This window comes from Crotalus tigris, unplaced genomic scaffold (assembly GCF_016545835.1).
Source record: "Crotalus tigris isolate CLP2741 ecotype Arizona unplaced genomic scaffold, ASM1654583v1 scf7180000017668.6805642782:7212621, whole genome shotgun sequence".
NCBI classification, from domain to species: domain Eukaryota; kingdom Metazoa; phylum Chordata; class Lepidosauria; order Squamata; family Viperidae; genus Crotalus; species Crotalus tigris.
The window spans coordinates 6,163,110-6,176,296 of NW_024096554.1; the positions used below are offsets into that span (position 1 = coordinate 6,163,110).

General features: G+C 37.0%; 2 protein-coding genes across 3 annotated transcripts in view; one reads left to right on the plus strand and one right to left on the minus strand.

Moving 5' to 3' along the window:
- Nucleotides 1-4,751, plus strand: part of TOR3A (torsin family 3 member A) — a 20,612-nt gene extending 15,861 nt beyond the window's left edge. Inside the window, exon 6 of the mRNA XM_039337181.1 lies at nucleotides 717-4,751. Within this exon, the coding sequence (XP_039193115.1) occupies nucleotides 717-949 (233 nt within the window). The 3' untranslated portion in view covers nucleotides 950-4,751. The remainder of the gene's footprint in view (nucleotides 1-716) is intronic.
- Nucleotides 3,218-13,187, minus strand: part of ABL2 (ABL proto-oncogene 2, non-receptor tyrosine kinase) — an 88,774-nt gene continuing 78,804 nt past the window's right edge. For both annotated transcript variants that reach the window (XM_039337180.1, XM_039337179.1), the window contains one exon: nucleotides 3,218-12,927. In XM_039337180.1, the coding sequence (XP_039193114.1) occupies nucleotides 11,225-12,927 (1,703 nt within the window). In that variant the 3' untranslated portion in view covers nucleotides 3,218-11,224. The remainder of the gene's footprint in view (nucleotides 12,928-13,187) is intronic.

A 13,187-nucleotide genomic window follows, 5' to 3' on the forward strand; every position in this document is an offset into this window, starting at 1 on the left:
TGGAAACCGGAGATACTTCTAATGTAATCTATAGATCCCCTGCATGGATTGCCCCAGTCACTATGTAGGACAGACGGGGAGGAGGAAGCTAACCATAAGATTGCAAGGACACAAGCGAGTGTCAGACAAGGAGACCCAAATTCATTGGTAGCCTCACATTGAAGTGAACAAGGACATACATTGTTTTGGAGCTATTAAGATTGTTGGCCATGCAAGTACAAAGATAGCCAGGGAAATGCTTGAAGCCTGGGAAACAAGCCCCCTGTCAGTCAAGAGGAGTGCTGATTTACCACTAGCTTACCAGGTACTTAGGAGCCAAGGACTTGGCAGCACAAGGAAAAAAACAGCCAATCCCCTGCCATCAACACACCAATCAACTAATAGGAAGGCACCACATAAATATGATGCATAGAATAACCCAAAGCACATATTCTGGTAGAGAGGTTCTCTGAGGCTGGGCTCCAGCACAAGTCCAAAAGCTCAGAACACTAAACTTCTGGTCCCGGTGATTGATCCAGATTAGATCTTGCAATATAGATTTTTCACTGTTGCTGATATTGTCTTAAAATAGGCCATGTGTGCCAAAATAAAACTCAAACTATAAAAATAAACTATTTTTTGCCTCCCCAGTAATGCCAAGTAACTAATTACTGTCTACCCTGGTCAGTAACTAAGATGAAGAAGATACCAGATGACTTATATATATTTTTTTCCAGATGCCGACAACTGCCTTCTTCAGGACAACCTCATAGACTTTCTGGTACCTTTCCTACCTTTGGAATATCACCATGTGAAGCTTTGTGCTCGGGATGCTTTTCTTGCTCGAGATCTACAGTTCACTGAAGAGATGCTAGATGAGGTTGCAAGGACGATATTCACTCCCAAGAAATTATTTTCTGCTCAAGGTTGCAAATCAATATCTCAGCGTATAAACTACTTTCTTCTTTGACAGGGGAAGGTAAAGAAGATTGCAATTGTGTTTATTTTCTTTTATCTTATACAAGGGACACATACTTTATTTATTCCTCATATTATTGGGGTTCCTCATATTATTGGGGTTGCCCAGCTAAAAAAGGTAAGAAAATTCCATTATGGATGGAATCTACTTGAATGATATTACTGAAAATAGTAATATATCCACAGTATTTTTTGAATACTGGTAACAAATGATGCCATTGGGTTACATATTTTTATCCATTATATTGAGTGGGTTTTTATACAACCTGGGTAGAAGACCCCCCCATCTACAAGATGTGAGACGGACTTAATTTTATTTCCAGGTCTTAGATAGTTGACAATGATTTGAATCAAGCAACTTCCTAGTCTGCATTCTTAGCATATGGCTGGGTGAGGAGCTATCATATTCACTTGCAATGCAATCTACCTCTTCTTCCACAATCCTTGTGTTGAAATAAGGTATGAAGGAAAGATTTTGTCCCTTATTAGAGGCCTGGCGTCAATCTTTGTTTTATATATATTTCATATAAATTTTTAAATATAATTACATGTGCTAAAAATTACACTTTTCAGAATATACATATCAGGACAAAATATGTGCCATTCTTTGTATTATAACTTTTATAACAGGACAATGTACTTCTAGCCCAGCACTGAAATTGAGCAATGAACTTCCAGTTCTATGTGATAAGCACTCTTTGCATAAGCCACTATTTGCTGGTATTGAACTTCTGTTGTCTTTGTAACTTGAAATGTTGGATGGAATGTTGCTTTGGCATTGGCATTCACAGCAGGACACTTACTTTGTCAGAGTAAATATAACACAGATTTAGCTGGCCAGATATACTCGGTTTGTAAGAGCTACGTATGTACACAGACTGAACACAAATTTAAGTTTCGAAAAATACACAAACCTTGTGCAAAACTGAACCATATGTGACTTTGAGGCAACATTGGTGTCCCCAGAATCTGATCCTATACTACAATCCCAATTTAGAGGAAGAAATTTTAATTATAGATTTTAGGGCAAATAATAGAAATTGGGTCTCTTCTCACATTTTAGGAACAATGTTTCACAATTGTAAAATATAGGAGCTCTCAGCCACATTTGCCATTATAGTAAGTACATGTCCTGTGCCTGACCTTTCCATTACCATTACCTCCACTTAAATAAGTGATCTCTTCCTGAATTTTTCTCTGTATCACTGTTTTCTTCCCAAAAATGCTACCAGCATGTTAAGAATTAACATTAATTAAAATCTATGATTTTAATTAATCAATTTTCAGCTACTGCCTGAAACTGACAAAGTCTTTAGTCACTTTCACACATTTGGCTTTTGTTTGTCTCCTGTGCTGCTGGGAGCTCAAAGCTATGAGTAAGCTAGGCAAAAAGCTGTTGCCAGTGTGCTTCTTTCAAAGTGTATTTCTCATTGTGTGCCTGCTTACTCTCTTGTAATGTAACAAACATTAATTCCCTTCTTGCTAATTATCCCAGCCTCAGGGTGAGCATTCTAGAAGGGAAATTGAAGAACAATCATGAGCACAGTCAGAATCATTTAGTGACTGAGATGACAATCCCAATTATGGTGTCTAAGCAAGGTTTACCTATAGTCCAAGATAGGGAATAATTTAGTATCTGCAGATAGTCAAGCAGTTGTGCATATGTGGGTCAGGCAGACATGCCCCATTTCTTCTCCTATACATCCTTTGAATGCAAGTATATAGACCTAAACCTTCTATTTAATTTTCGGAGTGGCATGTTACAAAAGCTTTGCAGAGCATCGTGCCTAACAAAAAAGGTATTACACAAATTCTGTTGACATTTTGTTTGCTAGCCAAATGTCAGCAAGATTGTATTTATTGTCTAGGTTAGTTTGCTAAATGATATAACATTTATAACCTGTGACTGGAGGTGAAGAGAGAGAGAGAAGATATACAGTGCAGAACAAAATGTGCCTAGCTATTCTAGAAATATGAACCTGTCTTGTTAGCAGTTTCAGCAGAGCCATTCCCATTTCTATATAACATTTCAGCGTCCGAATGTGTGCCAGTAAACTGTAGATGATTTCCACAGAAAACTACTGTGAGTTGTTTCTTGAATTCTGACCTAACAAATCATTTGTGACAGCTTTCACATGTTCAAGTCATCATACATGAAACACCAGACTTTTTAATCTTTTAGGTATATAACTACATGTTTTTCTTTGAATTTCATTATTCACTCAATCACTATGCCCTAAAAGAAAATCCTGAAATTTAGTTGCCAATAAAATATTGCAATTTTTATTTAAAACAAAATGCAAATTGGCAAAAATCTCTGGAACAGGCAGAGGCAATGCCTCCAAGGGCCGTACTTACATCAAGTTAACACTGTTTGCAGTTCACAGTCAGAAAATAGTGAAAATTTAAATTAGAAAAAAACCAAATATATTACAAACAACAATAAAAAACAAAATTAACATTTGACAACACTAGTAGTGTGGGTTTTTCTGTGTGAGTCGCACATTTCAGTTTCACCCATTTTAATCCTCAGTGAATTCAACTAATGAAGTGCTGGGTTGATTAAAATCCTTAACCATCCATCCCCCCCAACCCTGCCCTTACACATCACACAACATTGGCCATTTTTGCCCTAGGCAATTTCAGGGAAATTAAGCATTCCTAATATGCCACCTTTCTGGATTAGAAGCCACATTTTCATATCATGAATTATACTTGAACTAGTTGTGCACAGCAATTCTTAATACAGTACTGTGAATGGTAAATAGAAAGTGGTGTCTGATCATGCTCATTGCTTTAGTCATTTGAGTATTTCCTAAGTCTGTATTTTAAAACAAGCATGCCATCCATGAAGAAGCAGAAAAGGGGGTTAGCTAGTAGCCTATTTGCTTAAAAGAAAAGTTAGATGTATCCAAGATAATTTTTAACATAGAGGCTCATCATATATCAATAGGAGACTTAGCATAAAGTAAAAGAAAAAGGTTACTTCTTTTTAATCTTTTGTGGAGAGGGGTCATCTGAAATTAAGGCTCACTTCAATCAATAAAAGCCTTTCCTAGATTGCATTGATAAGGGAAAAGGAGTTGCGCTTCCATTCAGATTAAAAGTAGAGGCAAAGAAAGCGTACCACAAAGGCTAGGTTCATCCGTTTTTCTAAAATACAAGTTTTGTAAATTGATGGCAACTTTTAAACAATACTTTTAACTCTGAAGTAATACAAAGATTCAACAAGCTTTAATATTTAATTTTAAAGCATGTAAGAAATGTATCTTCTTAATTTAGCAATATTTTTTTCACATTAGATGGAAACCCTTGTTTTTGGCAAAAAAAAAAAAATTTGAACAAGGATTTGAGGGTATTATTTAGCCAGCTTCAAAGACTATGACCAAACAATAACCTGTTTTTACTGTTTTCCATGTTTAGTGTTTTGATGATATATATTACAAAGAGAAATCTTAGACTTCACATCTTAAGAAATAGGTTACTAATAGAGTATGGTGTCATAATGTTATTAAGCAGAACCCCCTCCTTAGAGAATGAATGCTTTATCTTCAATCTTGCTTTAAGACCAGAGAATCAAGGAAAATGTTGCTGAAAGCCCTAGCAGGTAACCTACAATCCTTTTGGTTATTGACCTACAATCCTTTTGGTTATTGACCTACAATCCTTTTGGTTATTGACCCCTTAAAAACTGTCATGCGAAATTTCAGCAGCAAACCACTAAAAAAAAGAGCAATGAGAAAATCAAACAATAAAAATATGTAGGTTTATATTTTTGTAAAAAAAAAAAAAAACCCTGCATGAGACAACTACCACAGTAATTCTACCTCTTAACAGCTTACAAATTATTCCTGCAGCATCATTCCATTACAGGAGCCCTTGGCTACTCCAAAATTAGAACCATTTGAATTTTTGGCCACCTCATATCCTTGTCTTAATGGAAAGATAATTTTTCACTATTTTGCAAATCCATGGTCTCAGAATATTCCTATTTGCCCAAGACCTCCCACGGATTCTACTTTGAGATGAATTTACTGGAGAAGCCTGATAATTTCATATAACTTTTGTACTATATTTTGAACTAGCTGGAGTTTGCCAATCAATCTTCAGTGCTACAAATATTTTTTTTAATAAAAGCATGATAGTACAGCATACTCCTCTAGAATTTCTGCCTTTAGGAGCACAGCAATATTATTTATGAATGAATTGTATGTAATACCAAAAAACTTTTTCACATTATGCAAGAGGACTGATTCATTCCATACAGTTTCAAAGCAATCCGGGAACATTTTGAATTTAGTAAGGAACCAATCCATGTATAGAACGTAAACTATTCCACTAGCTAAAACCAAAGTTTTCTCATAAGATTCCATTAACTATTAACATCATCCCTTTGCCCCCAGTATACTGTAGAAACTTCTATTAAAGGTACAAATGAGCAGAGAATGCATTCCTGTCATATTTAGCCAGAAAGAAAACTATAGCAACTATTCTAGACTTACAGTGAGTTCATTTCTGAACAAGCACCACTCAGTTTCAAGAACAGCATACATATAAGAAGACATTGGGCACGATTTATAAAATAATAAAGGCAAAGTTTAAGCATTATTGTCTGAGAAAAAATTACGGCATTTTTGAACAAAAGATAACATCTTCCTACCATTATCAAGGAAGGTCAAAGTGATAATCTGAAACTCATGCAAAAACACAAAAAATTCTCTGCACTTTTTTATAGCTTTGGGGCAATAGCTTTAAAGCTTTCAATGCCTAGTAGTTGTTATTATTCAGAGTCCACTAATGAACCTGGGGGGAAAAATTGACTTCCTTTCCAGATATAGTAACTTTCAAATACTATTTTGCTCTATATTGAGTGGTATGTGAATTGTCCCTACATTTAATATGCAAAATATTCCAATAATTGTCAGGATTTTACTTTTAAACTAGGATGAGAAGCTAAAAAGAGCGAAAAATGACTGAGAAGCATCAGAAAAAGGGGATCAGAAAAAAATATTAACAGAAATCTGCTTAGAGAGTTGGAACTCAATTATATCTAGTTAAATGTTAATATTTAGCAAATATGGACTTAAACTAAATGGAAAAAGAAATAAAACTTTCACAATCATAACCATTTTATTGTAATTAGCTTCCTTTAAATGAGGTAAATTTCATTCTTGATTTCTTATATTTTTGAATAAAGGTATTACCAAATTTCTTGACTGTAGTGTATTTATTTTCAATTATTTACTGTTAAGCCTTCAGTTAATATACTGCAATACTAGAAATTTTTAGTCCTTCAGATGTTATTGGGATTCTAAATTTCATCAGCCCTATGGCCAGGGATCATTGATTAGGAAGATGACAATTCTAGTTGAGGAGAGCCACAGGTACTGCATGAGATTAGGTCACCCATATGCTAAACTTAGCATTCTATCCAAAGATGAGGAAAGTAACTAATTTAGTTGTTTGGATTTAGCCAGATACTAAATTCTATTTAACTCATCCAAAGAAACTGCAAAAAGTGATCTAAATTAATTTCAACTACAAAACAAGTTTTGCATTATGAATCCACACACACCAGACTGTGTGCATAATTTTGGGAGGGAGCATGACCTACAAAAAGCTAGAATGGGTCATAATATAACAGAGAAATACAATTGCCCACTTTTCTCTTAATTGTCATGCACATTAATATCAACTTTAATTCTCAGTGCTATTTGCTTATGTTATCAAAAGGCAGCACCCAGCCATCAGAGGAAAGTAATAAACAATTTTGGTTTGAGAATTACATAAAACTAGGGAGAAAACCTGAATGGGAATTCTCAAACTATTCAAGGATCAAGCATGTTTATTTGACATGAAATGCTAATGACTGTTCAAGGAAACATGAGAATGTAGTGTTTGAATCTATAACAAAGAACAACTCATAATTTTTTAATATTATTACACTTATCTCTGTTTAGGGGATGATTTCTTCTATTTGCTCTCCCAAATGTTGAAAATGTTTGCCATTAGAGGGAAAATTCAAAAGAGAAGCATGGGCCAAGAAACATGACTTTTCTGAACTAATGCATATAATCTGTTTCAGCTTTCTTAGCTTTTTTCCCAAGCCACTACCAATAATCTCACATTTCAGATTTAACTGATAGATTACATTTTTTCACATGAACTTAATGTGTAGCTGGTATAGTCTGACCTATGAAGCAAAAGTGATTTTTTTCACTTTTCCATTAGCATATATTGTGTACAGATTCAATGACAATTTCAGGTCTACACAATCATTAAAAGATTTGCCATAAAAATCAATAGGGCAATATTAAACATTTTAAACTTTCAATACTTAAACTTGACCAATTACAAAAATTAAAAGGTACATTAAATTTGGCCCTAAATGAATTTAGATTAATGCTTCTAATTGATGAAAACAAGATATCAACAAAGGTGCAATGGCAGGTAGATCTAACTGCTGGAAAAGCTAACGAGAAAATGTGCCCAAGGAAACCCTAACAGAACATTAATAAACAATTCCAACAAGGAGAAAAAAAGATAGCAAAAGCAGATGGAGCTGCAAAAATAACTTAAGAAAGATCCAATGATAAAGGCGGTTTATCTGGGAGGTTTAAAAAAGAGGAAGATCACAAAGGAAGAGTACCTATAGATTGCCTGGATTTGTAGAGATGATATAATAAAAGCTAAAACTCAGAATGAGCCAAAATTAAACAAACAATTCTAAGAATCCTAACAAAAGGAGCTTCACATATGCCTATAACAATGAAAATAGCAAAGACTGCTTGATTCTTATTCAGTCTTGTCCAAAAAGGGGAGATGCATCCTACTGAACAATTATGAAGAGCCAGTTGGGTGAACAATTTAGATTTCATCTAGCTAAGGAAGAGTTGTTAAAGCAGTTCACACTCCTATTTAGCAGATGAGATAGAACAAGAAAAACCTAGACTAAAGTCTATCTTTGGTCACAGAAGCTCATTGGTGGCTTTGGACAAGTTTTTTATTTGCTCCCCTTTTCTCACAAAGCTGTTATGCAGAAAAGCAAAGCAGGGTGCTCTATATATTCCTTCTTGAGCATTTGTGATTTTCCAAATCACAGGACGTAATTGTCCATTCAATTCTGAACTGGTCAGAACCCACTGAAGTATTATAACCAGTCCAGTTCTTGGCATTTTATTTATTTCATATCACATTTCTTAACCAAACATTTCCCTCAGAGCATTACTGTTATAAGAAAATTTTAGATGACTATAACAAGTAGAAAGAGAAGCAATAGGTGATCAGGGGCTGGAAATCAAGTGCAACAGGAGTTGAGAAAAGAAGGCTCAGAAGGGAATAAATATCAGGGTACAGAAACATGGTCTTAATTTTCAGTAAGCCATATTTTTGCTGAATAATTTTCAATAAGAGGAGTGGTTCAACAGTTAAATCAGTTATTGTGAAATAATAGTTTCTCTTCACTGGAAATCTAGCTGGGCAGACATTTGTCAGAAGTTGGACTCAATGGTCTAAATAAACTGTGTCAATGATATAATGTACAATTCTATGACAAATAGGCTGATTTTAACAGTCTGGTGCAAAAGAGGTCCGCAGACATGAACTGCAGTATATACTTAAAAGGGGTGTGTTTGTGTGTGTATATGTGCAATATCAGAAAAATAGATTTTTTTGTCCATCCCATATTTAAGCTACTTATTACTTACCAGAACAAAGTCAATTTATTTTGAAACAGTAACTTCTTTGACAACAGGAAAGATTTTTATAAACTGTCCCAGGCAAATATGAAGTTGCATGCCCTTGCATTTTTAAGACAGATTTTGTATTAAGAGCAGCATACGGCAAACGTAAACATACTATACAAACCATTGTCCAAGATATAAATAATATACGAATAACTCAAATCCAGAATTCTCTCAGGAAAGCAGAACAGTAACTGAAGACACACTGGGCATCAGAGGCCAATTCCAAAAGCCAGCAAGAAAAATATAAGTCTGCCATGATGAGGATGGGTATCCTCTATCCCCTTAGGTCAATATTATTGTAGACACACATATAGATACCCAATTTTTTCTTGCTCAGAAATGGAAGAAATTGTGCACTGGACATCTGCAGCATGTGCTGTCCTCTAAGGCTGTGCAGCAGTTTTAATTCAAAATGGGAAAAATGATTCCAGGTAGGGGGAGCACTACCACTGAACCTATGGAAAAGTACTTAAAACATCTGCATTGCTAGAGTGTTAGTTGCTGCACAATCCCAAGAAAAGACAAACTGCAAATAAATATTATGTGAACAGTTCTGGATGTTCTTTAGCATTTCCCCCCTTTGAATCCAATGCATTGCAGAGCCTGCTTATTCTCTACCATGTGAAGACCTTATTATTCTGAATCAGAAATAGAACCCAAACGTGCTTTCATTCTGTGAGTTTTCCCTATCTAAATAATGCTGCTTGTTCAGTGTAATTTCTAGAAAATTTAATGGCAGGATTCTAGTTAGTATAAATGTGTTTTCAATCTCCTTTTCCAGACAGTATGGCTAAAAAAAACCCCCTTCCATTTATGGTTTAAGGCTGAAATGAGTAACCCATTTGTGACTGAAGCCATACCGTAACTAATTATTGATAGCTAACAGCTCCAGAGAACAAAATGGTATCAAGATTCAAGATATTTCAAACAGAGTCTCCATTATTTGTTTCTACCAAGCCTTTCAAACATCAAATATCATATAACTTCCTTGTTTTGTTTCTTGACAAAAAAAAATTGTAGGAAACTACAGCTCCATTTTTCAATAGTTTGTTGCTGAATTTCAATAAATAGAGTGAGTTCAGGGGTTCTGGGATAAACAAAAAAGAGGCCTCATGGAAGCATATAGCCTGATTATCTTTCATAAGCAAACATGTTGTGCAAATGCTAGTTTAAAATCACATTAATCATAGAAAAACCCAATATCATTTACTTAACATCAGTGGATTTTTGAAATTAGTGGTCCCGTAACAAGCTGACTTTCGAAGATGATGATTTTTGAAACTGGACTACTTGAAGGGAGTAACAGCATGTTTGTACAGACCAATCACTTACAATGAATCCATGCGCAAGCAGTGTCTTGAAACTACAAATAAAGCAAAAATCTAAACAAAGAATCTATATCAGCAATGCCTGAACTGGTATTCCAAGAGCAAATTTATAGTTCTACTAGAAAATATGAAGGCCTCAGGTCTCTAGTTCCCTCAAAAAGAAATGACATTAAGGTAACCACAATTAAAATAGGAATGTAGAGAACACTAGCAGCATTCTGCAATGTTTTAATCCAGCAGGGCTCCTCAAGGTATAGCAAAGCCACCACTGTACCAAAGTTCAACACCAAAGATAAATTAACAGTTTCTTGGGCATGCTATCCCCCAAAGAACTCAAGTGATTGCCATTGGTTAGCTAACCATGCTATGCTATCCACATGGTGATGACTGCAGTTTGAGTGTTAAGGTGTGATTGTATGAAATCCAGTGGCAAATCTGCTTAAATTGTCATTCAAGATGCTGTGAAAGAGTGAACGTGTGAGTGACTAATATGAGATGGGGACGATAAAGGGGGATGCATTTCATATTCCAGCTCTTTGTTTTTACTTTTTGCATCTACGATTACAGCAACCAATTGCACTGCAGAAGGTCTACCAGACAGGCTAGTGCATGCACTCCCTACAGTGCCAATCTGTTTTGTTTTTTTTTAAAATATAAAAGACTTTCCCTCAAAATTATTCTCTCTTTCTTGGAAAGATCTAGTTGACTTCCAATGGCACCTCTAAGCCTTTCTGATTTGACCTCAGAAAGTTAAAATAGAGTAGTGCAGAAAAAGAACCTTATCCCTTTTCCAGTAATTCTAATCAACTGGACAAGCATCAAAGAGAACAAAGCACCTTATCAAACCTTTGTAGGTACCTTCATGGAATATCCTTCCTCCCAGAAGTGAACAAGAGCACAAGCTCTATTTTTGCAAATACATTTTCTCACCAGGGCAAAGTTTCAATATTTTGCCCGTCTCGGCTGCCATCATCTGACCTCTGTGAAACATTGCTTCCCTCTTATCTGCCCCATGTACTGAGATGAACCTGTAAACATGTGAGCTCAGTGATCTGAGGTACTTCACATAAAACTTACTCAAGTATCAGTCTTTTCTTTCAAAACATTAACATAGGGAAAAAATGATTAGAAGAAGTCACTCTGACTCTTCTTTCAATTTTGTCAACTTTTTTTCCTCCTAAGGTTTGACAGTAGCTACCTCTGAACAACATCACTGATTTCTTGAACACAAGACAATAAGTTACTAAGGACAGGATTTGCTCCAGGAAGATTAGCAGCCATCGAGGACACCTGCAGTTCCTGCAGGCTAAGTTCCAGTTTGCTTACAGCTTCCCGAAAGGCAAACTTGTTGCGCGTTTGGGGGATGCAATCCACATAACCTGAACAGTAATCTAATAGTTGGTGCCCAGTATCCACCAGCTGGCTATTTGTGGTAGGCTCTGCAATGGCACTGGAGAGGAGGTCTGCACATTCCAGAAGCGCCTCTTTGCTGATCTTGTCTGCTGAGATTCTCTCAGCTGTCTGTTTGGTCTTTCTCAGAGCAATTTTAGCCCCTGCTGTGCCATTTGCCATTTTAGCAGGTGACGAAGACAATGGCAAAGGCACTTGAGGTGGAGGTATTACTGGCCTTCCAGCTTTTCCCCCAGTAGGTGCCACTGTTACCTTTTTGCTGCCCTCACTGTCTTGCCCATGCTGTACCAATGCTCCATTATCCAACTCTTCTACTGTATCTGAGGTACCTGGAGGCTGATGAAGGAGCCTCAGGACTGCTTGTGGGGGTGGCGGTGGAGCACACTTTGGTTTTATCCGTCTGGGTCTATCCCTGTCACTAGAAGCAGTGCTCTGATGCTCAGATAAGAGCTTGAATCGATTCCCCTGAGAGTCTGTGCCAATGAGCTGCACCTCAGCTGGTGTATGCTTTAGAGTAGGTGAGATGAGAACGGGCACTTTGTGATTGTGAGTAGTTGGAAGTATTGCTGCAGCCTTGGCTGGAGAAGGCCAGCTTGGTTTTTCTTCCCCTTCTACTGAACCTTGTCGTATCCCACTGTTTTTTTCTTTGCTTTTCAGGCTTGCTGCTGCTGTTGGCCCTTGACAATCCTTCTCTAAAACAGATGTGTCCACAGAAGGAGTTCTGAGAGGAACAGCAGTAGCACCCCTCGGCAGCAGTTTAGCTTTTGGTCGGCTTCTGGTCAGCGTATGAGTATCTTCACACCTTTTAGGGAGAAGATCATTGGACTTGTCTGCGTTCTCCTCGGGCTCAGAGGAAGTGGATACTGTCCTTTCCAGTTGAACTTTGGACCTGTGGCAATTTCGGGGAAGAGTCATTGCCATTCTCTCCTGGTCAGGAAGACCTGCAGACATGGAAGATGTGGAGTTTGATCGGGGAAAAGGTTTTGAAGTTTCATCACCTCCAGTGGGCCTCCCAGCTCTTAAGCCAAATGTCTTTTTAATCAGGCGAGGTGTAAAGAAGCCTGTGAGGCCTGACCAACCACTACCAATGCTGGTGCCCCCACTGCTGCTGCCACCACCATCTTCCCCATAGATGTTCCGCTGTGCAAAGCTCCCAATATAACACTTGGATAAGCAAAGATTTCCATCTTGCTGGGAGGGAGCAAATGAAAACCCATCAATATGCTGCAATGGACCAGCTCCGGAAATATTACCCGTTAATTCGTATTTCTTATGAGCCTGGTTTTCCATTTCACGGAAGGAACTGCTGCGTTTGGGAGGTGTGGGGGCATTTTTCTTTTTCATAAATGAGCTAAAGAAACCACCTTTTCTGTCTCTGGTAAAGGTAGTTTCCCTAGTATCTTCTAACAGGCCACTCGGTGACTTGTCTCTCTGTTTACGAGGTAGTGCTGGGGATCCGCTGGTCTGCTGTGTGCTTCTGATAAAACCTAGACAAAAAAAAAAACAAAAAAGTCTGCTGCTCATGGTGATGCAGTAACTTTGTGCCTCTTTCACACTGAAAGGAAACAGCCTTGCTGTTCATCAGAGAAATACTGATATTAACTTGTAAAAGACATAGAATGGCATTTGGTCTGCAGAATTATCCATTTTGCACAGCAAAAGCGGAATTGATAAGTGACACTGAAGGCTTAGAAATTTTGAGTCTCTGATCTTTGCTATGAGGGAAAGCATATTTAAAAGGCTTCTT